Raw genomic sequence first — 25,719 nt, forward strand, 5'->3', positions numbered from 1 at the left:
GCTTAGTTAATGAGCATGTGTATAGTTGCAGTTGCATTCCTAAGCATGTATGCAAACACTTCCAGGCAAGCAGTTTATCACTGAACTACATTGCCAGCCCTTTTTATTTTTTATTTTGAGACAGGGTCTTGCTAAATAGTACAGGCTGACCTTGAACTTGGGGTACTCCTGGCTCAGCCTTTCATGTAGCTGGTGTTACAGGCATGTGCCACTGTTCCTGGTTGTGTAGATTCTCTTTTAATCAACCAATATGACTATGGTGTAACCAGTTCCCATCTCAGCCTCAGCTTCTCATCTGTAAAGCAAAGCAGTTGATTAGATGATTTCCAAGAATCAGTTCTGGCTTTAACATTTTGTGAATAAGATCTTCCATTACTCTCTACCTCAAAAACTCTCCACTCTGGCTGCACACTAGGATCTCTCAGGGAGCTTATTAAAAAAAAAAAAAGTAAAAAGTAAAAAGATGGTAAGGACTCCTCCTCCCTGTTTTGTTATAATTGATCCTTAGAGGGACTCATACATTAGTGTTTTCAAAAGCTCCCTGGGCAATTGCAATATCAATCAGGGTGGTGAGGCACTACTTTTATAAACCTATTGCCTCAATGGGAGATAAAGAACAGATATTCCAGGGCCTGGGGTTGTGGCTCAGTCGTAGAGGGCTTTCCTAGCATGTGTGAGGTACTGGGTTCAATCCTCAGCAAACACCACATAAATAAAATAGTTATCGTGTTGATCTGCAACTAAAAATATTTTGAAAGATAAATAAAAATTCTAATGATCTTTTTCCTCTTCCACGGTTCTATTTAAAAAAATATGTATATATTTCTTTAGTTGTAGATGGACACAATACCTTTATTTTTATGTGATGCCGGGATCGAACTCAATGCCTCATGCATGCTAGGCAAGTGCTCTACCACTGAGCCACAACCCCAGCCCTCATGGTGTCCATTTTTATGCAAATATTATGCTGGTTTTTTTTTGTAACTGTGGCTCTGTAGTATGTCTTGAAATCAGGTATAGTGATACTTCCAGCGTTGTTCTTTTTGATCAAAGCTGCTTTGGCTGTTGGGGTTTTTCATGTTTCATATGAATTTTAGATTTATTCATTCCAGTTCTAAAAAAAATGTCTTTTATTTATTTATTTGTTTATTTATTTATTTTTTATTGGGGATTGAACCCAGGGGCACTCTACCACTGAGCTACTGAGCTACAACCCAGCCCTATTTATTTTATTTCGTGACAGGATCTTGTTAAATTGCACAGGCTGACTTTGAACTTGGGATCCTCCTGCCTCAGCTTCCAGGGTTCCTGGGGTTATAGGTACACCACACAGTATTTTATTTTTTTGTAGCTATTGTGAATAGGTTTTCTCTCATGATTTCTTTCTCAGCAATCTCATGATTGATGTTTTAAAATGCTGTCAATTTTTGTTATGCTGATTTTGTATCTTTCAACATTACTGAATTCTCTTATCAGTTCTAATAATGTTTTGGTGGAGTTTCTAGGTTTTTCAATGTATAGTACCCTAACTGCAAATGCATAATTTGACTTTTCTCCTCCTATTTGTATACCTTTTTTTTCTGTTGCCTAATTGCTCTGGCTAAAACTTCTAGTACTATGTTGAATTAAGAGTGGTCAGAGTGGACACCCTTATCTTGCTCCAGATGTTAGAGAAAATGCTCTCAGCTTCTTCCCTTTCAGTATGATATTGCTGGTGGGTCTGTCACACTGAGGTGTGATCCTTCTATACATGATTTGTTCAGGGATTTTTGGAACCTAAGGAACATAATATTTTATCAATTTTTTTCCTGCAACTATGGAGATGATCATATGATTTTAATAATTCATTCTGTTGATGCAATGTAATACATTATTGATTTGTGTATGATAAACTATCCTTGCATCCCTGGGATAAATCCAACTTGATCCTGGTGAATTTTTTTTTTTTTTTTTATGGTGCTGGGGATTGAACCCAGGGCCTTGTGCATGCAAGGCAAGCACTCTAACAACTTAGCTATATCCCCAGCCCATGAATGGTCTTTTTGATGTGTTGTTGGATTCTACTTCAAGTATTTTGTTCAGAATTTTTCAGAACTCATGTTCATCAGGGATTTTGGTCTATAGTTTCTTTTTATGTGTGTGAACAGGAACAGAGTTCCCAGAAATAAACTCAGACATTTACAGTAAATTGAATCTTAGCACAGGCAACAAAAACATACATTGGGTCAGGCATGGTGGTGCACACCTGTAATCCCAGCATCTCCGGAGGCTGAGGCAGGAGGATCATGAGTTCAAAGTTATCCTCAGCAAAAGCGAGGCCCTAAGCAACTCAGTGAGACCCTGTCTCTAAATAAAATACAAAATAGGGCTGGTTATATGGCTCAGAATTCCTGAGTTCAATCCCTGTTACCAAAAACAAAAACAAAAACAAAACAAAACCAAAAACCAATCAAACAAACAAAAACATACATTGGAGAAAGGACAGCCTCTTCAATAAATGGTGCTGAAAAAAAAAAAATGGATATCCACATGCAGGCGACTGAATTTTGAACTCTCTTACCCTGTACAAAAACCAACTCAAAAAATGAAACAAAGACTGAAAACTAAGATTTGAAATTATAAAACTACTAGAGGAAAAAATGGGAGAAGCAGTTCAAGATATTGATATAGGCAATAATTTCTGGATATTATCCCAAAAGCACTGGAAATCAAAGCAAAAATAGACAAATAGAATTATATCAAACACAGCAGAGGGCTGGGGATGTGGCTCAAGCGGCAGTGCGCTTGCCTGGCATACCTGTGGCCCGGGTTCGATCCTCAGCACCACATACAAAGATGTTGTGTCCGCCGAAAACTAAGAAATAAATTTAAAAAATTCTCTCTCTCTCTCTCTCTTTAAAAAAAACAAACAAACAAACAAAAAAAAAAACGAACAGCAGAATACAACTGACACTAGGATTGCTGTATGTATACACATGGATGTAAAACCAATGTGATCCTGCAATCTGGACACGTTGAAAAATGAGAATTCATTTTTCAAAAAAATTTGAATCAAATGTATGATATGTCAAGATCATTGTATTGTCTTGAGCAACTAGTTAAAAAAAAAAAAGAATTATATCAAACTAAAATGCTTCTGCATAGGAAACAGTAAAGAGACAACCTACAGAATGGTAGAAAATATTTGCCAGGTATTAAGAATATCTAAGGAGAGGCTGGGGATGTGGCTCAAGCAGTAGTGCGCTCGCCTGGCATGCATGTGACCTGGGTTCGATCCTCAGCACCACATACAAATAAAGATGTTGTGTCCGCTGAAAACTAAAAGATAAATAATAAAAAAAAAATTCTCTCTCTTTTTTTTTTTTTTTAAAAAAAAAGAATATCTAAGGAACTCAAAATTTAAACAACAAAAACCTGAGTAATTCAATTAAAAAATTAGCAAATGATCTGAATAAGACTCTCCTCAAAAGAAGAAGAAATACAAACTGGGCACAGTGGTCCATGCCTGTTATCCCAGAGACTCAGGAGGCTGAGGCAGTAAGATTGTAAATTCAAGGCCAGCCTCAGCAAATTAGCAAGACCCTGACTCAAAAATAAAAAGTATAGACACTCTCTTAGTACATGAAAAATTATATTAATAAGTTTGTTTTCTCATTTTTAATGCCACAATATTCCCGTTTTGCAGATATTCCTATGTATTAATCAACTACTTGGTTACTTTAGTACTTCAGGCAAATAATGTAGTTCCTCACAAATTAAAATGTTAACAAAAAAAAAAAAGAGAGAGAGAGAGAGAGAGAGAGGCGTAGGAATGTAGCTCAATGGTAGCGTACTCCCAAATTTAATCTCAGAACAAAAAACAAACAAACAAACAAAAAACCAACGAATACATGGGAAAAAATGCTCAATATCAGTCATTAGGGAAATGCAAATCAAAATTACAATAAAATGTCACTTGTTAGAATTGCTATTAAAAAAGTACTGATGGCAAGGATGTGGAGAAAAAAGTATCATACGCTGTTGATGGGAATGTAAATTAGTGTAACAATTATGGAGAACAGTTGGAGGTTCCTTAAGAAACTAAAAATATACCACTATATGATCCAGCTATTCCACTTCTGGATATATATACAAAGGAAGTAAGATTATTATACCAAATAAGTGTATACCTATGTTTATTGCTGTACTATTCACAATAATTATGAAATCAGCCTAGGTGCCCACCAACAAATGAATGGATAAAGAAAACGAGATATATATGTGTGTGTGTGTGTGTGTGTGTGTGTGTGTGTGTATAGTGTGTGTATATATAGTTTTATCTGTGGATTATTATTTAAGGTGTTAATTTTATTTATTTTTAAATATTTTTTAGTTGTACCTGGATACAAATCTTTATTTTTATGTGGTGCTGAGGATCAAATCCAGGGCCTCTCACGTGCTAGGCAAGCCACTCTACTGCTGAGCCAGAATCCCAGCCCTAAGGTGTTAATTTTATATTACATGTGAAATCTAGTTGTGCCTATGGAAATTAATATATATGTATATATAATATACATATACATTATATATATAATATCTATGGGTTTTTGTTAATTTATGTATTTCTATCCTTAAATGTGTGTGTGTGTGTGTGTATATATATATATACCTCACCCTGTGTGTGTATACATACACACACACATATACAATGGAATATTATCCAGAAATATCATTTTCAGCAAAATGGATGGGACCAGAGGTCATTATTAAGTGAAATAAGCCAGACTCAGAAGGACAAATGCATGTTCTGTCTCATATGTGGAAGAGAGAGGGAGAAGAGAAGTTGACCTGAATGGAGATTAGAGATTACTAGAGACTATGAAGGGGAGAAGGAAATCAATGAAGGCTGGACGTGATCAGTGCAAGATATATGCATGTTTTGAAATATCACACTGAGCTCCATTAATATGTACAATTAATAGGTGGGTCTAGCACACATGCTTGTAACTGTAGCTACTTGGGAGGCTGAGGCAGGAGGATTCCCAGTTCCAGGCCAGTCTAGGCAACTTAGTGAGATCCTGTCTCAAAATAAAATGCAAAGGATCAGGGAAGCATCTCAGTGGTAGAACAGGAAAAAAAAAAAAAAAAAACTTTAAAGGAGTCTTATGAAGCTGGTTGGCTCTTTTTATTCTTCACTGAAACCAATATTGGACAGTAGATAAAGACCTTCTCCATTTGCTTAGTTACAGTAAACTTTCTCATGTTGTAATTGGGATGAAGTATGCAATTTATTGCAACAGCTAGATTGAAGGGTGGGGAGGGAGAAAATCCTAGAGAAAGTAGTCACCATTTTCATTGAGTACAAATATTATACATCAGTTAATAATTTTATCATCAATGCCAATAAAAATAATTATTTTTATTGAATAATTTCTTTCGCATTCTTACAAGCAACTTGGTAGATGTGCTTAGGAATTTATAATTGATCATTTAGAAAACTCTAAATGGAGGTCAAATATTTCTTATTTGGAATTTTTTTGGTATTTAAGTATCTAATAAGTGGTTATTAAATACCTGACTCTGTATTTTTTGGTGAGAATGAAACAAGACTAAAAGTGCCTACATTGAGTCTGAAATCTAACTGGACAAACAAAACCAGTAGCAAACAATATGGTACAAAATTAAATGCTAAATCTGAGATAATCTTTTGAGTTCTTTTATTGTGTGCCAGGAACCAAGTGCTTTCTGTGTATTAGTCATCTAATCTGCACCACAATCTATTAAGGAAGGTTGGTTCTATTAGTATTCCCATCTCACATCTAAGAACACTGAGGGTCAGAATATGATGTAAACATATGCAAGCCCATAAAACTAGCAAGTTGTAGAGGCCAGGATGAGGTCAGCCCCCAAGTCACTCCTCAGGCATGATTCCCATACAAGCGCTGCAGAAGTTGAAAGAGGAATCTGATTGACTAAAAATGCGTGTTATATAAATGAAAGGAAATCCACATGCATGGAGGTGATCGAAAAGCCTAGGCACACGTAGAGGTAAAGGCAAATGAAGATGGCTCAGATAGCCCTGAATCCCTGGGCTCAAGGGATTCTCTGGCCTCAGCCTCCTGAGTAGCTGGGACTACAGATGAATGTGCCCTGCCTGGCTGACACAGGGTCTTGTATGTCAGGTAGAACTTGGATTGTATTATGGACAGGAGCACCACTAGGAGTTAAGCACTAGCTTGCCTTAGTCGGGTATGGTGGTGCATGCCTATAATCTCAGCAGCTCAGGAGGCTGAAGCAGGAGGATCATGAGTTCAAAGCCAGCCTCAGTAATTTAGCAAGGCTCTAAGCAACTTAGTGAGACCCTGTCTCTAAATAAAATACAAAAAGGGCTGGGGATGTGCCTCCATGGTTGAGTGCCCCAGGGTTCCATTCCTGGCACCAAAAAAGAATGAATTAGCTTGTCTTTAAGGAAGTGGCAGTGTCCTATAGGGTGTACTAATGGGGTAGGAGGTGAAGTTGGTGCTGAGAGTTCATTGAGAACAAAAGACCATGTCTTCTTCAGTTTTGTTTTCTCATTGTCCAATACAGAACTGACACATGACTGTTGCTAACACTTGCTGAATCAAAGTTGTGAAGTGTTTCTTTGAAGTTACCTGGAATTCTGCTCTTCATTCCCAATCAGGTTAGGTAAAGAATTGTTACAGTGATCTAGCATGAGACAGAGAGGACAGCAATAGCAATACAAAGGAAGAGGAATGGACAGCTCAAACAATTAACAAGGCAACACATCATTAAGTAGCCAAGTGCACTACACAGACTGTTATTATTCATATGCACTTAAGAATGCCGCTCCAACTATACACATGCTCATTAATCAAACCAACATGGACAGTTCATTTTACATAAGAGCTATGTGGTTTCCAGATCTTGGCCAGAGGACATTCCTACAAAGAACTGTACCTGTGAAGAGAATTCTAAAATAACTAGGCCACTTCTGCAGGGTGTCTTTCCAATGAGGATGGTAGTGGTGGTAGTGGTGGGATTCCTAGAGATAAGTAGGGACTACTATCCTGGCTAATTGTTTTCCTAAACTTGCATTTCAAGAACTCAAGTCTGGGGCTGGGGATGTGGCTCAAGTGGTAGCGCACTTGCCTGGCATGCGTGCGGCCTGGGTTCGATCCTCAGCACCATATACAAACAAAAAGATGTTGTGTCCGCCGAAAAAAAAAAAAAACTCAAGTCTGGGCTCAGTGGTAAAACACTTGCCTGATACATGTGAGGCTTTTGGTTTGATTCCCAACCCTGGTCCCTCCTCCCCTCGCCGCCCCGCCCCCCCCCCCAAAAAAAAAATGAGACTTGAATCTGGTAAATATTTTAGAGAGTTATCTCTCAGGAAGGAGCATACAGCAAACTTGATCTTGGTGCCTATGTCAGAGCTGAAACAACTAATTCATTTCAATGGGAACTCCTTCCAGAGTGGCAGGGCCAGGACAACAGATATGTGGATAGCCAGGCTGATGAATATTTAAATCCTGGAATTTACCAAACTAAAACTATACTCTGGTTTTGAGATTTTCATATGGCAGCTGTTTTAATTCTGCTTCCCTCAAAAGCACCAAGGAATCAATCACTGCTGCTCCATATCCATGAGTGGGCGAGGTTAGGCCAAAAGGAGGTCAAGAGGCTATAAGGCCACACTTGATCTGATAAGTGAACAAGTAAGCACTGGAGCCCTACAGGGACTGAGAGTCTACATCCTCCATCACAGTCTGTGGATGCATATGGCTAGGCTGAAAGTTGGTTTCTGATTAGAAATAAATCCAGGCTGATTTAAAGATACTGCAGTAATCTATAAAAATTTCTTTTTTTTTTTTAAGAGAGAGAGAATTTTTTTATTATTTATTTTTTAGTTATCGGCGGACACAACATCTTTGTTTGTATGTGGTGCTGAGGATCGAACCTGGGCCCCATGCCAGGCGAGCGCGCTACCGCTTGAGCCACATCCCCAGCCCCCTATAAAAATTTCTTAACCATTGTGCCACACATGGATTATGTATGTGCTGATACTAATCTCTTTAGAGATGGGGTGGGCCTGGCCAGTAACTTCAGGCTGAAGAAGCCTCAACAGGTTACCCCAGCATGCCTCAGTTTATCCTAGAGTGTTGTGCAAATATATATATTTATTTTTTTGTATATGTGTCACAAGGTGAAAAGGTTGGGAAACACTCATCTGTAGCATTATCTTTTTTTTGATATTTATTTTTTAGTTGGACACAATATCTATTTATTTTTATGTGGTGCTGAGGATAGAACCCGGGGCCTTGCACGTGCTAGGCGAGCACTCTGCCACTGAGCCCCAACCCCAGCCTCCTGTAGCATTATCTTAAAGATTGTCTTTAACCAAAGATCTCTCCAGAATAATATACCACCATTTGTTCATGAAATATTTTACATACAACTTCAGAAAGTTATAGAATTCAGATTGTTCTGGAAAGATTATCAGACAAATCCATATTTATTTATTTTAGAGGAATACATATGCTCCCTGCCCTTTTACTAATTCAGCTCCAAAAAACCAGAGAATTGTCAAATTCATCTCTAAAAAAAGAATACTCTGAACTCCCTCAAAATTTCCTTGAGAATGTATACAAATCACTACCAACCCCAAGTGGCATTCCTAAGAAATCCCAACTGCTCAGGGAGACTAGTAGTCACTGGTTCCAAATATCACCTACCCTGGCAGCATCAGCTGCTGGCTGTTAGAACCATGAGTGGTTCTGTGTACACCCCCACTGGGCTGGGATGCACTCTGGCTAGTGTTTACACTAAACCCCCATGTAATCCTTTCCCCACTGTGTGCACCTGACCTCCTTCATGCACATTCACTCCACAGCTGTGACGAATCAAAGCAAGGCTGTACAAATGGGGAAGTGGGTGGGGAAGGAACATTTAAATCAATTAATTTCAGCAGCATCTTTATTGCAACCAAGAACCTGTAATAAAATGCAACAAAACTAATATTTCACTTTACATGATTAAAAGCCATGTAGCTGAAAATGAAAAAACCCATAAACTTACTGGAATGAGACATGCAATTCATTTCATACAAGTCAATGCTTAAAACAGCAGGCACTTTATAAAGAACTGGGAACTTCAATGTTGCTGAATATAACATAAATTTGTATTTGGGTTATGTAAAAACATAAATACATACAAATATGACTTTTTCTCTGTGAGGGACTTTTAAAACAATTTCCTAGAGCCCAGCACCTTGTACTAAGACATCTGAGTCAATATTTTTGGCTGGAAAGTGTATAGGTAGGGTTGGAAAGGCTGGGGTAAGGGAAATTTCCTTATTCCTTCATATCTGCAGGGAAAGGACACTCACATTACATATCTTAATTTACAGCCATGTCTCTTTTTATCAAATTGCTATAAGATGGGCTTTTGGGCTTAAGCAAGGGGTCTACTCTATATCCCAATCACCAAAACCCCTACTACACCAAGAAAACACATTTAGTGTAATAAGTTTAATTAACTTCAGAATCTCAAATACTAATTAGAAGTATTGCTTCATTAATAAGCATGCTTAGCATTTACTTTAGAATGGAAAATTTAACCATTTTATGTGGTTTACTTTTAAAATGTTTTATAGGAACATATTAATAAATACATCTTTAAAAATCTGCCTTTTCTATATATCATTTAACTACCATGAGGCAGAATATCTAGATGGAATTTAGTACCAACCAAATACTAACTGTCTGTGTGGCTTCCTCTCTGTAGTATGTAGGTTCCTCCTCTAAAGAATGAGAATAGTAAATTAATCCAAGATTTACTCCAGCTTGAAAACTTATGATTCTATAATAATGAAATCTTACTGGAATCATTCCACCTAGAGAGAATCGTGTTATAGAAAGGTGGGATACACCTTCTGTAAGGAATAAAACAAGTAGGAAAAAAAGAGCAAGCATCATTATCTATATTTCATTATTTTAAAAGGTAATGCATGTATTGTGATGTTATATTCTTGTGTGAGCCTTTGAAAAAGAGCCAGGAATGAATGACATTGAGGGAAAAACCTTCATTCCAAAATGAATCTCTAGACAAAAGGGATACAAAGTTAATTTCTTCTGCTACTTTCAGAATGAAAAGGAACCAACAGTTATCACACAGGAGCAGCTTTCCTGACTATTGTTTTAAGTTCTTATGAGTCAGTCCAGTATAAAAATTCCCTATAATTTTCTTAATCCAATCCCATTCTCTAGAGTTTCTTTTTCTTCCAGCTGTAGGGATCAAACCCAGGGTCTTGAACAAGTTAAGCAAGAGCTCTACTACTGAGCTATATCCTTAGCCCCCCAACACATTTCTTAAAAATAGTCCAGAGTGATTTGATTTAGCATCACCTAGAAAGCTTGCTAGAAATGCACATTCCTAATCTCCACCCAAATCAATGGAATACAAATTTCTTAGGAGTAAGGCTCAAGACTGCATTTCTTTCAGTAAGCACCCCACATGAATCTTTGATTTTGAGTTATGATGTTCTACAAAGTTTAAGCAACTGCATTAGGTGATTGCTATTCATTTATCAAGCCTACAAAAACCTAGGTTGGTGTTTAACCTGATGCTTTTAAGCTCTTACAAAACTACTTTTTTTGTTACTTTTCTATAACTATTGTTACCCATAGTCAGGGTACAGAGAAATTTACTATGTTTTCTATACAGGTTGTAAAAACAAATTCAGCCAGGTATTTTCTCCCCCTAGAGAAGTAGAATGGCATTTAAGTAACTGGGAGCTATAAAAGGAACATTCCTGGTGATAGGAGGAAAAAAGGCAAAATGAAAAAGGAAAACACCTGTGAATTCAAGAACATATGAGGTTTTATAAGGTTTGTTTTGGTAAAATAAGAGATGCTATATTGAAGAAACAACCTTAATGGGAAAGAGGTTTCAAATGAGTAGCTTTCTAAAAAGCTATTTTATGCCATTTCTAGCATATAAGGATAGATCCTCAGAGGTCAACTAGTCCAAAAAATACCATCTTCCAACAGTCAGATATATACTTAAGTCATGAGGGAAAATACTTTCTTGGGGAAGAAAAGTTACCCAAATCAATTTAATTTAACACTGAAAAAATATTAACAAATATTGGCATGAGAAAACATTATAAACATGAAAATCAATACAGACACAGATAATAAAGAAAAGTATGAAATCTATTATACAGAATAAATATACAACCAGCAAAACCCATTCCCCCCCTTCTCCAAGGTCAGAACCACCAGGTCACCCTGCCATTTCAGCGTCTCCTCTGCCTCTCACCTGGCCCTCAATCAAGTCCAACTTTGGTGCACAGCCACGGTCCTCACTAAGGCAGGCTGTACCCCCTGTAGAATTAATGTATACTATATGTAGTGGTGAGAAAGAAATAGAGAAATTTTTCTTGGAGTGATTTAAAAGTATTAGTAATAACTTTTTAAATACTGAAGCTTGTGATAAAAAGGGTCAAATTCATAGATGCCCTTCCTGCCTCTGGTTTCAATGGGTCCCACAGTACCCGAAAACCTTATGAGGACAGATCTCAACCAGTACTTAAAAGTCTATGAGCTCCCTTCAGTCAAGTGTGAAGGCTAAACTCACAAAATGTCATGGCCTTTCAAAACAAACAAACAAACAAACAAAAAAACCTATTCATAGGCTTTAAACTCTGAAACAAAAAGCTATGGCTTGCCAGGAGTTTGTTTATGGTAAAGGGGTTGTTTGGAAACCTTTTTATTTTAAGCTCACAATACCTAAATTATGTTCAATAATTTAAAGGTAAAGTTTAAATCTGAAAGAATTCTAAAATTAAGAGGAAAAATAACAAAACAACAAAAAACCCTGGAATATAAAAATAACTCTAAGGAAGTTTTCCTTCCCTGAATGATGTTAGTCTGAAGCTGTGTTGACAACAGAGTGATTTCTTAATTCGGGTTTCCTAATATTCTAGTAGTTTAAATTTCACTTTCCAATTTTTTCATGAGTATTTCTGTTTAACCTACTTGTGCTTAGTTCTTAAGTAGACCCTTACCACCTCCTCTCCCTGTCATTCTCCACTCCCTGGCTTTCCCTACACCACGTGATTCCTTCCACCTCCCTAAATTCTGGAACATATTTTTTTTAATTGTAGATGGATAGCATGCCTTTATTTTATTTGCTTATTTTTTGTAAGTGATGCTGAGGATTGAACCCAGTGCCTCACTTGTGCTAGGCAAGTGCTCTGCCACTGAGCCACAACCCAAGCTCCCTGAAACATTTTAATAGGGAAATATCACAAGGAAACTGGTACCACCAAATTTTCTGACTGCAAGGGAATGTGCACTTTTTTCTTTTCCTAAAGGAAGGAGAGAAAAAAAATCTTGCCTGCAAATATTTAAGCTCTAATCATCTGATTAAAATTTTCTGTCTATAATTATCAACATCATAAGACTAATTAAATCCATGCTATATATACAGTTCTTTGCCTTTATGTGAAAGGAAAAACGTACTTTGTCATCTCATTGAAGAAAAAAGAGAATCATTTATACTGGATACAGTTTAAATTGGCTAAAAACTGGTCAGAAGCCAAAATAAGTATCTTTAGTAGGCCACTAAGTTATCTTAAAAAATCATTAATGACTGGTTAAGTCATAGGTTTAATAGTGATTAGTTCATAACATGCTGGATACACCTCAAGCAATGAAGCATAGCTATTCAATTACATTTAAGTGCTATCAAATCCGTAACTAGTCAGAGATTCTGGAATTGAACCAAACTGATCACTAATGTCATCATATTTTAATAAACTCAGAAGTATATTGTAAAAATACACTAATTAAGTCCATGAGGTTTATAATGCTATTAAAAGTGAAAATAGGGTAGTATGGATATGTGGTGCTACTGTCTTATTTCTTTCAGTATTTCTCATGGTATTGCTGGATCCCTTAGACATATGAATCACTCAATTTTGTGTGTGTATAGTTAAGGTATTAGATTACTATCCACAAGCTGTAGATGCCTATATGGCACCAAATTTACTTTGAGAAGTAGATGTTATGTGGCAGGTATAAAATGCGATGATCAATTCTGTGTTCTCTTATTGATTAAACCTCATTTGGTTAAATAGCCAGTGTATATCAGTATTCTGGTCAAAATTATATCACTTTCAGAGCAGCAATACGTGATCCAAGGTTTTCTTGAAGATAGTGCAAAAGATGTAGTTCATAATGTTCTCCAGATTCAGGAACTCTTATGCTGTGTCTCTCCTGAGGATAGATCTTAACAACAAAAAGTAAAAGTATTAAAACAAAATTTAATAACACATCTCCTTGAAAGCTCTGTTTTTTTTTTAAAACAGGATCAATAATAAAGAGCATAACATAATAAATATATCCTATTTTAAGGCCCCTTCCTCATGAGGCAAGGTGATGTAGCCTACAATATTACCCAACTACTTGAGAGATCAGGAAGGAGTATTTCAAGCTTAGATCAACCTAGTTAATGTAGCAAGACTCTATCTCAAAATAAAAAATAAGAGGGCTGGGCATGTAACTGAGTGGTAGAGCACCCATGAATTCAATCTTTTGTACTACCAAAAAAAAAAAAAAAAAAAAAATGCCCCTGTCTTGTAATTCCTATACACCCATCAGGCTTAATGAAGGATTTTCCTGTAAACCAACAGTTCATTACCCAAGTGTGGTATGCAGACTTTGAGGGTTCTTGGAAACCCTTTTAAAGGACACATAGGATCAAAACTACTTTTAGAACTACAAAAAACATTATTTGCCTTTACTGACTGTGTAGCACTGATAATACAAAAGCAATTGTGCCTTAGCATGAAATCAAAGCAATAATATTAAATTGTTCCAAAAGTCACAGTAATGTTCACCACTGCACACTTGTAGTAAGAAAGAAAAAAATGCCAATTTCACTTAAATAGCAGTAAAAAATTGAATTTTATAAACTGTAACCCCACAGAAGCCTTTTTAATACTCTGTAGTGATGAAATGAGAAATACACACAAAGCATTTGTGCTACAGGATGTCTCAAAGGAAAGCACCCGTGTAACCAAGTTGCAAGTTGAACTGCTGCTTTTTAGTGGAACTCCCTGCCTCCACCCTTCTTTTTGGGCAGAGAATGACTGACAACCATGATCATTCATATTTTGGTATTTGGTAAACATTTGTCAAAAGTAAATGAAGTAATATGGTCACTTTGAGGACCACACTAATAGTACTTGTTTGCTAATGACACAATTTAAGCTTTTAAGGAAAATTCAAATTTTGGAAACTATGTTGCCTAAGTTGTTCTTAAATTTGTGGGCTCAAGCAACCCTCCTGCCTCAGCCTCCTAAGTAGCTGGGACAACAGACATGTGCCATCACACCCAGCAAGAAACACTGATAGATAAAACCCACATAAACAAAGCTTTTTGGTATATAAAGAGATCCTGAGACCAAAAAGCTTGAAAACTACTGCTTTAGATAAATATATCATAGTTTAACTGGACAGAAATGTCAACTGAAATATAAAAAAGGAAAAAAAGTAATGTTTTTTTCATTTCTTATGAGCACATAATCCTCCCCCACATACACAGGGATTGAACCCAGGGCACTCCAATGAGCTATATCTCAATTTTTTTTTTTTTTTTAAAGAATAGGAGAATATTTTTCAAACTACACCTCTTTTTTTTTTTTTTTTTAAAGAGAGAGGGAGGGAGGGAGAGAGAGAATTTTTTGATATTTATTTTTTAGTTATCGGCGGACACAACATCTTTGTTTGTATGTGGTGCTGAGAATCGAACCCGGGCCGCACACATGCCAGGCGAGCGCGCTACCACTTGAGCCACATCCCCAGCCCCAAGTAATTTTTTTTTAAAAAGAATTTCTTTTATAGTTGTAGATGGACACAACACCTTTATTTATTTATTTTGTGATGCTGAGGAACAAACCCAGTGCCTCACGCATTCGAGGCAAACGTTCTACCACTGAGTCCAACTTCAGTCCCTCCAGTCATTTTTATTTTTTATTTTGAGACAGAATCTCACTAAGTTACTGAGGCTGGCTTAGAACTTTCAATCCTCCTGCTTCTACATCCTGAGTGGCTAGTATTATAAGCATGTGCCACCACACCCAGCTAAGCATATAATTTTTTTTTTAAGAAATAAAAAGGAAGAATACTTTCTCTTAAAATCTATTTTTGAATAAGGGAGCAATGGAGGAGGATAACTTGCTAATTTCTGTACTAATGACAATGTAATAATAAATTAAGATACTATATAATCTGGGCCTAAAAATCCTTTTTCAATATAAAATCAATTAGCAACTCCTCACTCTTCAAGGAGGGAAAAGTAAAGCAAAGGAGAGCAGCAAATGGATTCCCAGTCATCATTTCCATGCTGATAAACTGAAAGCAGACATAGATACACAAGTCATGCAATCCAATAGGCTTTTTAGCCCAACTTCAATAGCATCAATTTTATCCAATCATAGTAATAACTATGCCTGTATTTTAGGTGGACACAGCTGAAAATTTGGCCTTACTCCATATTTTATTAGATTTCAAAGTAACCTATTGCTAATGACTATTGAATTTAATTTGAAAATACAGAATAACTCACCTGTAAATCATATGGTTTTCCAGCTCTCACTAAAAAACTCAGTAATATACTGGTGTGTGCAAAATGGACATTCTCATCCAAGAACCCATGTAAGAGTAGTAAACGATTTGGTCTGGAGAAATAAAAATATTAGGTAAAACAGTAGAGTATTTAGAGGGAACCACTAAATTCCTTTGAACTAATCACACTTAGTCAACATTAACTTCTTTATACTACAATGTTAGAATAAGGATTCGATAGTTTCAATATTAAATTTGTAATATACTAACCAGATCCCACATGTAATAGAACATTTAAAAAAATTATTTGTTTATAATTTATTAATTAGAACTTATCAATAATTATAGCATGTTGCTAGAAAAACTGCTTATAAAACATATCTAAATAGACACAAAATTTTTCCCCATCTTGAAACAATTGTGTACTTAACTTTTTTCAATATAAACAATTGCTTCAAAATACAACTTGTAAAACAACAACAAACCCAAACCATGGGTGGGGTGTAGCTCAGCGGTATATCACTCGCCTAGCATGCATGAGGTCCTGAGTTCAATCCCCACAAAACAAAAACCAAACCAAAACAAAACAAAAATCAAACCCCAAAACCCAAAATACAGTATATGAACTGGTCTTTAATTTTGCTTTGAGCAATAGTCAAGCCATTCTAGTGCTCTATAAAATATTAGTCTTAGTTTTTAATACCTGAAATTTTCATTACCATTAAAGATAAGTTTTTCAAAAACAATTTAAAACTTTATAAGGGCTTGAACTTACTCAGAGGGGAATTTTTCTGCTTGCATGGCCACAGATCCTAAGTAATAGCCCTGTTCATTCTGATCAGGGTGACCCATATAACGTTCAGTATATCCTGTATCATAGAAGATCCACAGAGTGACTGGGGCTCCCGCAATAGCAACCTGCATAAGACAACACTGACAGTGAAAACTATGTTCCAGAAACACTAGCATGGCTAGCAGTAAGAACTTAAAATTACAAATTTACAGGCTAAAATTACCCTTAGGCTTTAACCCCACTACTAGGCATACATTCTGAAAACTGAAGTAGCTTGCCAAGGTCACAATTTGATACTCAGTGACTCAGTAAGTTTCATGTTCCACAGGCATGCTGACACCAAACCCTTAACCAGGGCTAGCTGAAATACAACTGTAGGTTCCTTTATCAAGAGGGAGACTGAACTAAAGCTTATGAGTACTTCAGCATAAACTCATTCCTGTGATTGGGAAAAATAAATGTATGAGAATTGTTAACTTTATGTAGGAAAAGCAGTCTTTTTTTTTTTTTTAAGTCTCTTTTGTAGTACAAAATTTAAAACAATGAATGAACTATATTTAAGTACTAAAAACTTGCCTCATATTAAGGCTCTTCCACATGGTTCTGTATTCAAATATCTAATTACTTTCAACCCGGCACAGTGGCACATTCCACCCTAATCCCAGCTATTTGTGAGGCTGAGGCAGGAGGATTGCAAATTCAAGGTCACCTTGGGCAATTTAGCAAGATGCTGTCTTAAACTAAAATACAATAAAAGGCTAAAGATACAGTCCTGTGATAGAGTGCCCCAGAGTTTAATCACCATCACCACAAAAACAAAACAAACAAAAAACACCTTTTTTTATTGTAAAATAAAATCATATTATTGCAATATTAAGAAAAAAAATGTGGGCTGGGGATGTGGCTCAAGCGGTAGTGTGCTCTCCTGGCATGCGAGCGGCCCGGGTTCAATCCTCAGCATCACATACAAACAAAGATGTTGTGTCCACCGAAAATATTAAAAAAATTCTCTCTCAAAAAAAAAAAAAAAAAAAAAAAAAAAAAGCCTAATGTCTGGCATTTGTAAGTGACCTACAAATAAATTATTAAAAAAAAAAAAAGAAAAAAATGCTACTTTTAATTCCTATTAACTATGTTCATCTCATTTTCTCTGGTATATTTTTTAAAGAGTTTGTTTATAGCATTGTGAGCATTTAAATATTTAATAATTCATGATTCATTCATTCAACACAGACTTTTACTTTTCCAGTGCTGGAAATTGAACCCAGAGGCTAGTGTTTGACAATTTCCTGAGGACTAAGCATTATATCTAGCAGCTGAGGATACAGTGGCATATAGAGCAAAGAGGTCCTTGTTATCAGAACTTACAGTCTAACAATTAAACAAACAATTACAATCAAATATGTATGTATGTGTCTTACTAATCATTAGTGCCACTATAATTTTTGGCATATGTCCATAAATAGTCAAAAACTCACTATAAAGTTGACAAGAGTCTAAGAAAAATTAGGCTAACAACTGAGGTACTGACTTCATACGGTCATTTAATACACAGACCATAACATTCCAAAATATTGTTAACTCTAAACCTTCAGAAAATAAGCATTTTCACATATCTTCAATTTACAAAAAAACCTTTATTACACAGTACCCTTATTTAAAAAATGAGTACAATAGGAAATCACTTACCCTGAAGATATCTGATCTCTGCATTAATGCCATCAGGGAGAGGTATCCTCCATAAGACCACCCATGGATGCCCACACGGTCTAAGTCAATGAAATCATATTGAGAGGCTAGATACTGGAGTCCTTCCACTTGATCATCAATTTCTATTTGACCCTGTCAAAAAAAAGGAGAGTATTTCACTGATTCTGATGCATAAAAATTTCATTTATGAGAGTGCTTTTTAAGCTAATAAACTTTTTTACTAAAATATTTATTTTTCAGATTAGAATTCATTAATAACTGAGATTTTATTTCCCATCCCCATTTTTTTTTTCAAAAATCTACTTGGAAATAGGTGTCTACAGTTCTGTTATTAGTCTGTCCTAGAATTTAGTTATCACTTAGTTAAAAAAAATTCTTTCCTATGGCTGCAAAAACTGTCTCTTGCTTTTGGGTATTTCCCATTTACATTTGTTCTGTTGTCTGCTAAGAGGTCAGCATCTTCCTTGTAACAAGCCTTCCCTATATCCACAGACAAAAAATTAGCCCCCGTAAGAGGAATTAATTTTACTTCTTCTTTTAATACTTAGTGCAATAAAGCAGAGGGAATCACTCTTGAGATCCTAACCTTCCTATTTTCCCATCATGTCACTAGGAACTGAACATACTATTTGTTTCTTTAAAGCTCTATTAAGTCCTAGTTCTTATCACTATCACCCTATCTATATTACTTGGCCTGCCAGTGCACACAATCTCACTTTACTGAGCCCAAATCTAAAAACAAAACAAAACAAAACAAAACTTACATGAGAATATAACATAAGGTCAAAGAACTGGCTGTGTGAGAAAATCCCCATGTCTTACTCAGCATGTCCAATACACTGGCAAACACAGTAACTGCCTTACTGTGCAAAAGGAACATCGGATTCTCATCATTTCCCAAAGCAGCAGAAAGGACATGGGGCATCTCTAAAAGGTAGCATTTAAAGCTTCCTGTAGAGAGAAAGAGGCTTGTCACAAGGAAGGACTAACCAGTTGGTTTCCCTCTTCACAGAGGACAGAACAAATCTCAAATATTCCTCAATAGCATAAAGGATGCTGAAAACTAAAATGGTGCTGCCGTCTGGCTAAGGTGGATATACCATATGGAAAGAGAGGATATTTCTACATAAAAGTGGCTCTCTCTCAGCTCTTCACAGATATACACAGGTAGATATGAACTAGCCTAGGACACAAATTGCATCTTCTCTCACACCCCTGAAAAACACACACACACACACACACACACACACACACACACACACACACCCTTTCCTAATTGCAGATTTCACATTAAAGGATGCATCAAAAAAAAAAAATTTTTTTTAAAGAAAAGTTTTTGTGTTCACACACCATTTTATATTTAAAGGCACCTTCAAATTTAAGCCCTCGGTGACAGGATCCTCTGTTGTCGATCACCACAACCACATAACCCAGAGAAGCGAGGGTATTCAAGCGGAAATACTTGACTCCTTTAAAGCGATTATTTACCAACTGCACCTGCAGAAGAAATACAACTTTAATGAAATTTATTATATGGTAACATACAAACCATAAGAGAATCAGAGCAAAAAAGCAGAAAGCTTAAGAATTTATCATTCTTTTGCCTTTAAAATGTAACTTTTATGTGATTTGTTTATTTGGTACTGGGAATTTAATCCAGGAGTGCTGTACCACTGAGCTGTCTTCTCAGCACTTTTTATTTTGGACAGGGTCTCACCAAAGTTGCTTAGGGTCTCTCTAAATTGCTGAGGTTGGCCTTGAACTTGGAATCCTCCTGTCTCAGCCTCCTGAGTTGCTGGGATTACAGGCATGTGCTAATAATATGCCTGGCTAAGTGATTTATTTCAAAATTAACCAGTCTTTTCATGTTTATGTTGCTTCTTGCTTAATTTCACATTCAAGTTTCAGAAAAATTACTGCACAATAATAGATCTTAATTATTTATTAGATAAGAAAATTAACCCACCCCACAGAAAAAGTTACTAAACTGTCTACTCTGAGGAAGAATTGTGTCACTCAAATAACAGTCGCAGGAAAATAAGATCATCTTCCCTTCCCAGTTGTCTCTTCTAGGGTCATCATTGATTAGCAATGGGAAAATGTAGCATTTTAAAGGGACACTGTGACAAGTCCTGTTTCTTTTCTCCTATGTGTAAAAAGTAGGATAATTCTGTGCCCCCCTCCAATCCCACACTGGCCATGGAACCCAGGGCCTCGTGCATGCTAGGTAAGTGTTTTAATATTGAGCCACATTTTCAGACAAAGTCTCACTAAGTTTCCCAGGTTGGCTTTAAACTCCTGGGCTCAAGTGATACTCTGCCTCCACCCCCCAAGTAGCTGGTACTATAGGTATGTGCCACCATGCCCAGCAGAGTAGGATAATTCTGCAATCACTTTATCACCATAGAGACTATACTTCAAAATGACTAGGAAGTTAAATATATCTTAGTGTTTTATTAACAAAACATCAAGTGAAAAGAAAAATTATTCATCCATGCCTAGCATAAAGATGTTTTCATCAGTGACAGTCTGCATATCTGACGGTGGTCCCAGAAGATTATAATGGAGCTAAAAAATTCCAATCACCTAGTGACATCATAGCTGGCACAACACAATTCCTCAATCATGTGTCTGTAGTAATGCTGGCATAAATAAACCTACACTGCCAACATTACTTAAATATAGCAGAATTAGGTACCTTATATCATGATTGATAATTATAATAAATAACTATGTTATTGGTATATATATTTAACTATACTATACTTTTCATAATTTTTTAAACATTTTTTAGTTGTAGGTGGACATAATACTTTTATTTTATTTTTATGTGGTGCTGAGGACTCAATCTATGTCTCACATATGGTGAGTGCTTTACCTCTGAGCCACAACCCCAGCCCCTTTTCATCACTATTTTAGAGTGTTTTCCTACTTATAAAATTTAGGGTTGGGGTATAACTCAGTGGCAGAGAGAGTGCTTGGCATGCCTGAAGTCCTGATTTTAATTCCAAGCACCAATGAAAAGTTTTTTATTTTTGTTTTTGTTTTAAGTTTACTATAAAACAGTACATCTTGTGTGTGCTGCATCTCTTGATTTCATCAAGATGCTACCATGAGCCAGGCACAGTAGTATACACATGAAATCCTAGCTACTCAGAAGGCTGAGGTAGGAAGATGGAAAGTTTGAGGCTAGCTTGGGCAATTTAGCAAGATCCTTATAAAATTAAGGAAAAAAAGGGGCAGAGGGTTGCAGATGTGTCTCAGTGTTTACCTAGCATGTGCAAGGTCAATCCCTAAAAACACACAGGCACACACACACACACGAACACACACACAAGAAGCCACTTTGAGTGATTGACATATACCATCTATGTTTATGTAAGCAAACTCTATGATGTTTGCACAACAATGAAATCACTTAGTGACATTTCTCAGAAAGTCTCCTGGTCATAAAGAAACACATTACTATAATTAGCGATGGCAGACACTAAGTAACAAACAAAAAGAAGTTCAGATAAAAATTAGAAAGATGCCAGGTGTGGTGTTGCACACCTATAATCCCAAACTGAGGTAGGACTGCTTAAGCCTAGGAGTTCTGGGCTAGTTGGGGGCAACATACTGAGACCCGGTCTCACTAAAAAAAGAGAGAGAGAGAGAGAGAGAAAATATTATGTGTATGTATAACATATGTATTGAATTATCCCACTACACCTCATAAATATGTATAATTATTATGTGTCAGCTAATTTTTTTTTTTTTTTTTAGAAAAATTTAAAAACTAGTTTTCTAAAGTAGCTGTGCCATTTTTCTTTCCCATTGTCAATGCATGAGGGTTCTCTACTCCTGGTCAATACTGGGTATGGTTAGTTATTTTAATTTTAGACATTCTGCAGATGTTTAGTGGTTTTTATCACTGTGGTGTTACTTTGGATTTCCTGATAATTGATGGTGCTGAGTATCTTCTCCTATATATACTTGCTGCCATACATTTGTGAAATGTCTTTGGCTATTATTATTATTATTATTATTATTATTATTATTATTATTATTTTGCAGTGCTAGGGATTAAACTCAAGGCCTGATGCATGCCAGGCAAGTGCTTTACCACTGAACTAAGACACATCCCCCAGCTTCTTTGACTGTTTTTCTTTTTAATATTTTTTTTTTAGTTGTAGGTGGACATGATGCTTTTATTTTTTTATTTATTTTTATGTGGTGCTGAGGATCGAACCCAGTGCCTCACCCGCACTAGGCGAGCACTCTACCCCTGAGCCACACCCCAGCCCTTGACTGGTTTTAAAAAGTTCAGTTCTTATTTTATTGATTTCTAAAAAGTTTCTTATGTATTTTGAATATAACTGGTTTACCAGATAAAAATATCTATGTATAAGGCTCTAGGTCTTAATAGAAATTTTGGATACAAAAAGTTTTGAGGGGCTGGGGATGTGGCTCAGGCGGTAGCACGCTCGCCTGGCATGGGTGCAGCCCAGGTTCGATCCTCAGCACCACATACAAAGATGTTGTGTCCGCCGAAAACTAAAAAAATAAATATTAAAATTCTCTCTCTCTCTCCCTCTCTCTTTAAAAAAAAAAGAAAAAAGTTTTGAAATTTTAATAAAATCTGATTTGTTGTTTTTTCCTCTGGCTAAAACCAAAGGTGGGAAAAGTTATCCACGAGTTAAATAAGAATAAATACTATCTTAGTGCAGTTAATAGCTATTGTATATTTACTGAGTTAGATTGTAGTGGGAAGGAGAGAGAGAGAGTCTTCCATTCTTCTGTAGTTTTGGATGTTTAATGCCACTACAACAACTGCCAAACTGGTTTTTCTTCTTCTGTTCTAGCTCTCTTATAATCTGTTTGCTCATGAAGTAATAGTGATGTTTTAAAAATGTCAATGACATATGACTACTGCCTGGTTCCTTATAATGGCTACCATTATCCTTCAGAAAAAGATCTAAACTTTTTCTTTTTTTCTTTTGGTGTTGGGGACTGAAACCAGGACCTTGCACATGCTAGACAATTGCTCTACCACTATGCTACTCTCCAAGTCCAAGATCTAAACTATATGACTTTTGAGACTTTGGCTTATTTGAGTCATGGCTATCTCTAAATTCATCTCACACCATTTTTCTTTGGTGCACTGTATCTTATTAGCTGTACCTTATTTCCTTTGGTACATCTTATTAGCAACCCTATCAATTTATTTCTAACCCCAGGTTCTTGATATTTATTGTTTCCTCTATCTGAAATACTTAATGATGGGAAAATGATTTAACTTAATACACGATTATCATCGTTGAGATTTTGTGGCTCATGTAATTTTTTTTCTTTTTTGGGTACCAGGGATTGAACTCAGGGGCATTTGACCACTGAGCCACATCCCCAAGCCCTATTTTGTATTTTTATTTAGAGACAGCATCTCACTGAGTTGCTTAGTGCCTCACCTTGCTGAGGCTGGCTTTGAACTCATGGTCCTCCTCAGCCTCCAGAGTTGCTGGGATTATAGGTGTGCACCACCGCACCCGGCCTCATATATTTATTTTTTAAATATTTTTTTTTGTTGTAGATTGACGTGATACCTTTAATTAATTAATTAATTAATTTTTTATGTGGTGCTGAGGCTCGAACCCAGTCCCTCACACACTCTAGGCAAGTGTTCTACCACTGAGCCTCGTCCCCAGCCCTCATGTAGTTGTTTTATTTTTCATGCTGCTTGGTACGTAGATACATTTCTAAATACAAAATACAAAATAAGTGGGAATAATTATAAAGGATATTACTGAATCTAAGAGTTACATGATGAAAAAAAAATTAACAACCAATTCATCTATCCAAAACAGTTTACTCTGTTGGTCAACAGCATTAACCACATGCTAATATTTAATCCAGAAAATGGAAAAATCAAGTTTTAAACTTCCCACAGTGTCAAGCAGTGGCATAGTTATTAACTTCACCAGGTAGTAAAGTATTCTAGTTTGCTTGAGAGATATAGCCTTAGAATAAAGAGGGGAATTCAATAAGCTACCAAGAATTTCTAAATATATGACTTTTTATTTACCTATACATTTAACTGTTTAATTTCATTTCCCAAACAAGTTTCTCTACATAGAAATTAAGATATTTGGGGCTGGGGATACAGCTCAGTTGGTAAAGTACTCACCTTGAATGCACAAGACCTGCGTTCAATCCCTAGCAACTCCCCCCAACCCCCAAAAATAAATTTACCTAGGGATGTGAATATTCCACTCCCCTTAAGAGTTACATAGTCCTCAATGTAAACTATTTTACAAATTAGCCAATTAAACTTGGATACCTAGCAATCTGAATTGATAATTAGAAAAAGTCAAGAATAGCAGAAGCCCAAGACTGCTCAAATTCTTAAAAAAAAAAAAATTTTTAGTTATAAGTGGAACTTTATTTTGTTTATTTAAAAAAAAACTTTTTTAGTTGTCAATGGACTTTATTTATTTATATGTGGTGCTGAGAATCTAGCCCAGTGCCTCACACATGCTAGGCAAGCACTCTATCACTGAGCCACAACCTCAGCCCATATTTGTTTATACTTTATATGGCACTGAGGTTCGAACCCAGTGCCTCACATGTGCTAGGCAAGCACTCCACCACTGAGCCTCAACCCAGCCCTCAAATTCTTATCCTATTCTAAATAACACTAGATATTTTAAAAACAAATCACATTTAAAAAAAAAAATATATATATATGTATATATGTGTATATGTATGTGTATATTTATATGCCCACCTGAGGACCACCATATATGAACAGCACAGTCGGGTATTTCTTCCCAGGTTGTAGATTATGAGGCTTATATAGCATTCCATACAATGTAAATCCAGTAGTACTTTCAAAGGAGAAAATTTCTGGAGGGGTATAGTCAGGAAGAGGACCTGTGAGTAGTAACATAGAGTCTGTAAAAGGAGTTCTTAATGGGAGCTCTGTAATCTGAGAGCAAGGAAGAAAATATCAAAACCCAGACCCCACACCCCCACACTCAAATAACTGACCACCCGCTTTTAAGGTAAGATAATAAAAAAATTAAGTAAAAATATTCATCTTGAAAAAAATAATATTGTCTTGAGCAACTAATAAAAAAAGAAAACATATTAAATTATCTATCTCAAAAGCAGACACACAGTATTCTGAATAATCTTTGAAGCCTAGGAAGTGTTTCCATGCAGAATTATAAAAAATACTTTGCGCTAAGTTTAGTATAACCTATTCATGGTTAAACCATAAACCTGATTAGAAACAAGCACCTATTTCAATAAAGTTGAGGTGGGGGGGAACAAGCAGCATATACCATATTTCACTGCATAACGGTCGTCATTGTATTAATGTATATTTACAAGTATTCCTTGTGCCCTAACACTGCACCAAAGATAGTTCAGTAAAATAAATTATTTCCAGTAATACCAGTAATTTTTTTTAAAATAAAATGTTTCTTTTTCTTTTGGAACTGGGGATTGAACCAAGCAGTGTTTAATCATGGAGACACACCCCCAGTCCTTTTAAATTTTTTGTTTTGAGACAGGGTCTCACTAAGTTGCTGACACTGGCCTTGAACTTGAAATCTTCCTGCC

General features: G+C 36.1%; 1 protein-coding gene across 10 annotated transcripts in view; it reads right to left on the reverse strand.

Annotated features, from left to right (window-relative positions):
* Window positions 1–8,937: 8,937 nt before the first annotated feature.
* Window positions 8,938–25,719, reverse strand: part of Dpp8 (dipeptidyl peptidase 8) — a 61,310-nt gene continuing 44,528 nt past the window's right edge. For 8 of the 10 annotated variants that reach the window (XM_076850962.2, XM_076850963.2, XM_076850961.2 and 5 more), the window contains 6 exons: window positions 24,881–25,026; window positions 19,468–19,614; window positions 18,097–18,249; window positions 16,390–16,532; window positions 15,616–15,727; window positions 8,938–13,274 (listed from right to left, as the gene is read on the reverse strand). In XM_076850962.2, the coding sequence (XP_076707077.1) occupies window positions 13,152–13,274; window positions 15,616–15,727; window positions 16,390–16,532; window positions 18,097–18,249; window positions 19,468–19,614; window positions 24,881–25,026 (824 nt within the window). In that variant the 3' untranslated portion in view covers window positions 8,938–13,151. Of the gene's footprint in view, window positions 13,275–15,615; window positions 15,728–16,389; window positions 16,533–18,096; window positions 18,250–18,881; window positions 19,069–19,467; window positions 19,615–24,880; window positions 25,027–25,719 lie in introns of those variants that run through there. The other 2 variants (XM_076850960.1, XM_076850964.1) reach the window with 2 other exon arrangements.

This window comes from Callospermophilus lateralis, chromosome 3, assembly GCF_048772815.1.
Source record: "Callospermophilus lateralis isolate mCalLat2 chromosome 3, mCalLat2.hap1, whole genome shotgun sequence".
In the NCBI taxonomy this organism is placed as follows: domain Eukaryota; kingdom Metazoa; phylum Chordata; class Mammalia; order Rodentia; family Sciuridae; genus Callospermophilus; species Callospermophilus lateralis.